Source organism: Otolemur garnettii, unplaced genomic scaffold, assembly GCF_000181295.1.
Source record: "Otolemur garnettii isolate 467f Iridium unplaced genomic scaffold, OtoGar3 scaffold00165, whole genome shotgun sequence".
Lineage (NCBI taxonomy): Eukaryota > Metazoa > Chordata > Mammalia > Primates > Galagidae > Otolemur > Otolemur garnettii.
The window spans coordinates 3821468-3826305 of record NW_003852560.1 but is presented as its reverse complement, the minus strand read 5'-3'; the positions used below and the strand labels follow the sequence as shown (position 1 = coordinate 3826305).

At 40.6% G+C, this 4838-nt stretch overlaps 1 protein-coding gene across 1 annotated transcript in view; it reads left to right on the top strand.

Annotated features, from left to right (window-relative positions):
• RYR2 (ryanodine receptor 2) overlaps positions 1-4838 on the top strand; it is a gene marked incomplete at its 5' end in the record, with an annotated part of 583561 nt that overhangs the window by 126609 nt on the left and 452114 nt on the right. The window contains 2 exons of the mRNA XM_023519246.1: positions 1731-1809; positions 4415-4527. Of these exons, the coding sequence (XP_023375014.1) occupies positions 1731-1809; positions 4415-4527 (192 nt within the window). The remainder of the gene's footprint in view (positions 1-1730; positions 1810-4414; positions 4528-4838) is intronic.

Below are 4838 nucleotides of genomic sequence, written 5' to 3'. Positions count from 1 at the left end.
TGAAATATTGAGCCATTCCTGATAAAATACTAAACTAAAAAATAGGTAAACAAATATAAGAATATGTTTGTTCCACCGTTGCTATCTAATAGTTCTAGGAATTTTGGCTGACATGGCAACATGAAATAAAGCATTTTAATAAAGTTGCTGGATACAGGACAAATATATAAAAACGTGTTTCTATAGAACAACACACAATAAAATTTCATGGAAAGAATTCCTTTTCCATAGCAATCAAAACACATACACGGCATGTAATGATAAACATGAGGTTCTGTTTTAGGAAAACCGCCCTCTCTATTCTTAATAGATAAAGAGCTTGAACTTGATTGTTAGACCTGGGCTCAGTCTCACTTTGCCACATGATGAGATACTTTGCTGAGCTGCTTTAAGCTTCTCATTGCATGTAAACATTTCCTCCGTTCATTCAATGAGTGTTATTTGGCTTCCACTGTGTGTCGTGCCCTTTTTCACATGCTACATGTAATAATGAGTGGGACGGAGTCGTTGCCCTCATGCAGCTTAATCAACAGTTAGTGGAATAATTACAGTATCTCCCACAGGGTTGCCGTGAACATTAAAGGGGAAAGCCTGGATTAATAGTTGTAGTGCCTAGTATTGTAATGTTATTGAGAAATGTTACAGAAGACTTTAATAGGAATTACTTGTTTTTTGCCTGAGACTCTGGGTATGATAAGGTTATTGCCTTTTCCCAAATCAAGGTAGATGTTTAACGTAGTTTAGATATAAAGTCTATAAACCTCAGGAGCCATCATAGGCTGTCTGCACTGGCTAAAAGCAGGTTTGGGGACCCTTGAAACCTCTTTCCTATAACCCTGGGAGCCAGTGCTTAGTCAGGAGACTAATTCAGAGTCTCCGGGTCAATTTGATTTCACACCCGCATGGTGCTGATTCGGTCTGTGCCAGCACATTAACCCCAAATTGGTTCATCTCCTGTGTTTTCATCCTCATGGACACCCTCTTATCTAGATCGGCCCTCTGCTAAAATAAGAAAATTCTGGCCTTTGCAGTAACTGTGATTCTGGGCTGGGACTCCTTGCAGTGTTCTGTTCCCGGCAGTGCACTTGCTTGGTGAAGGTGGGGATGTATTTTGAGTTTATGTATCTTTGTATCCTCATTCTTACAACACTTAGGAAAGTTTTTGAAGTTGGGCTGGGGATAAGGGAATTGCCCTGAAAAATAATTCTAAGCTCTAGGTCCAAACATATAAATGTGGGAAGAGTGTGACACACTGATGCTGATGTGAGACTTTGTTAGGGAAATGCATGCATGATAAAACTTTGTTTTATGAGGTGATGTGTTGCATGCCAAAGTCCATTCTGGATGAATTTTAAGGAGTTAAAAATTATAACGTGAAAACAAGACTGGAAGATAAAAGTGAAGAGTTTTCCGATTTCTGTTTGGGAGAAAGATCTCTAACTGTCGGATTACGTTGTACTTTTTCCGATGATCATGAATATCGCATGAAGTGAGAGATGTACAAGCATGTCCCTGGTTGCTCACCTCCTTGTACTGACAGCACATTTCCTTTAGAACATTGCTTTTAATTCATGCTGGGCAAATGCTATTCTGTTCCATGGAATGGGCTTTTCACAGAAACATCCAGGGTTTTAAGAACAGATTCGTACAGCATACCAAATAACGTGTCAGAATAAGACACCATTGCGATGGTACGCACTCAGTGACGACTGCTGATCTGTGTCTTACAGTACTTGTGCTGCCTGTCCACGTCCCGGTCTTCCACTGATAAGCTGGCTTTCGATGTGGGCTTGCAAGAGGACACCACAGGTGAGCCCTTGAGCTGTGAGGGAGCTGCTTTCGGAGAGCCTTGTGGGAATCGGGTTGGAAGAAGTCAAGAGATACAATACACAAGCTGAATGTCCTTATGCATGGAGTCAGGAAAGAAATGCACGACTCTCTAATGAACGTCTTTAGTAAAAGGAAGAAGAGTCTGTCGTTACCATTGCTCATCCCCACGTAGTTAGGAGTTTAAACGAGGCCTCAAACCTTGTTCTTCCTGTGGGTTTGGATGGAACGGCAGTCCTTACGTAACACGATTTGCTGGCTGTCCACCAGAGTAACGTGTGCTGATTGGCTTAGGAAGTGCTATTCCATGTTTCTTTCATCATAAAAATATTTTTAAATCTAAAGTGTGACATGCTCAATGTCAACATTCAAATCAAAAGGCCCAAATGAAAGTCTCCTTCATTCCTCTGCCCTTAGGACATTGTGGTACGGATCTGTCTGAATACATTTCCATATTTTTGAAACAGAAAATGTATAAACGTGTACACAGTAGTAGAGCCTCTGTAAGTTGTCCATCTAGGGGACTGTAACAAACTGGTCAACATAAGAAACCAGGCCTGGTGTGCTGATATGTACGTGCGGTGCATGTCCAGTCTATAGACATTAGGTCAGTTTAAGGAGGTGGTCATCGTAGACAGTTGGCCAACTATGGAGGGTCTACCGTATTAACAATTTCCTTTTGGAGAGTCACAAGGCTTTAGTTCTTATTCTCAATGCTCAGAGGACTTTACTTTGACTTTACATACCTCTGCACAGTTGTGCTGTTTTTATCGTAAATGATGAAAATACATGACTTTTGTATTAAGAAAGTAAACAAAAGACCCAGTAGAAAAAAGAATGGAAGGAAATAGTTTGACTTTCATTTAGTTGGTTTTTTAGGGATGGAAAATAAGGTATCCTCTCACCCTCTTCCCTGCTTAAAATATTTTTCCATAATCTCTGTATCTTTCATGATCAACATAGTAATAAAAATAAAGCTATATTTACCAATCTAAATAATTTTTTCATAGGCCAGGTGTAGTGGCTCATGCCTGTAATCTTTACACTCTGAGAAGCCAAGGCAGTAGATTGCCTGAGCTCAGGAGTTCGAGACCAAAGCAAGAGTGAGACCCCATCTCTACTAAAAATAGTAAAACTAGCCTGGCGTTGTGGTGGGTACCTGTAGTCCCAGCTACTTGGGAGGCTGAAGCAAGAGGATTGCTAGATCCCAAGAGTTTGAAGTTGCTGTGAGCTGTGATGTCACAGCACTCCACTGTGGCTGACAAAATAAGACTGTCTCAAAAAAAAAAAAGTGTTGTAGAAAAGTAAGAAAGCTGAGTAAAGGAAAAGCATGATAAATATTAGATTGCAATAGAACTAAAACATTAGTCTCATTTTTGGACAGCAATTACATTAAGGTTTTACGAGGAACTATGAACAGATTGAAGAACTGTTTGCTTAAGCTTGTATCTTAGGTAATGGGACTGAAAAAGGAAGAATAGATACACAGGCCCTGAGGCTTATGCTTGATTTTTTCTAGAAGAAATTATTGATTTAACATAGACATAGCCCTTTTATAACAGATCCTTCTGTAGTAGGGTTGTCCAGGACCTTGCCCTTAGATTAGTAGAAACCACCACATTTTAGAGTAACAACATAAAGAAAGGCAAAAAAGGGACAAACTGATAAAATTTTAGATGACAACACTTTGTATCCTTTTTTTAAACCAACATCCAAAAACAGTACTGAGGGTTTTTAAATTAATTTTTAAGAGATGAGATTTCCTTCTGTTGCCAAGACTGGTGTCCCGGGGTATGATCACAGCTTACTACAGTATTATACTCTTGTCTTTTTTTTTTTTTTTTTGCAGTTTTTGGCCAGAGCTGGGTTTGAACCTGCCACCGCTGGCATATGAGGCCAGCACCCTACTCCTTGAGCCATAGGAGCTGCCCACTATACTGTTGTCTTAAATGGTTCTTCGGCCTCAACCACCCAAGTAGTTGGGACCACAGGTGCAGACCACAATGCCTAAGTTTTGAGATTTTTATGGGGACAGGGCCTTGCTATGTTGAACTCCTGACATTAAACGATCCTCCCATCTTGGCCTCCCAAAGTGCTGGGATTACAGGCATTGAGCCATGGCACCCGGTCAGATTTTTAAAAACAATTGTTATAATTCAATTATCACATCACGAAAACCCAAGTCCTTTTGAAAATTAAGTGGCAAAAACCTAGATGTTTTTACAGAGAGCAATGTGAACAGTGTACTGATGTGATTGTATAAAGAATGAAATCAAATCAGCATGAGTAGTGAGTTTAGTCTTAGGTGAGTATAAATACACATCCTTTCTATGTCCAAGCACTTCTTTGTGGGGGAAAATGTTACCAAGCTTTCCAAAATGTCATACCAGTTTCTATGAGAAGAATTTTCGCCTCTCAGCCTGTCTTCTCCTAAGCTAATAGGGTTTAATTCTTTGGATTTGCATGGTGTAAAAGATAAATTGGCATTAAATTGCATGTGTCGAAAAGCTGTGTGAATGGAGTCACTGGCAGATAAAGTCAATTTTCACTAAGAGACACTGCCCTGTGTACGTATCCCCCTCTGCAGGCGAGGCTTGCTGGTGGACGATACATCCTGCCTCCAAGCAGCGATCAGAAGGAGAAAAAGTGCGTGTCGGGGACGACCTCATCTTAGTTAGTGTGTCCTCGGAAAGGTACTTGGTAAGTGCGGAAGGCAGGATTGTGCACTTGGTGGTATGATCGATGACATGGTCTCTTTAAGGTTTATATTACAAATTATCCATGAAAATTGCTTATAAGCAAGGCTGCATCTCTATTAGATGACTTATAAATAAGTTCCTTAATAGAAAAATGATGTGACCTGAGTGGGAATGTGGCTTCCCAGGTTTATTTGTGCAGGCCTCCCTGTGCTTGATACTCCCAGGCTGGTTCATGCAGGCCTCCCTGTGACCTTGATACTCCCAGGCTGGTTCATGCAGGCCTCCCTGTGATCTTGATAGTCGTAGGCTGGT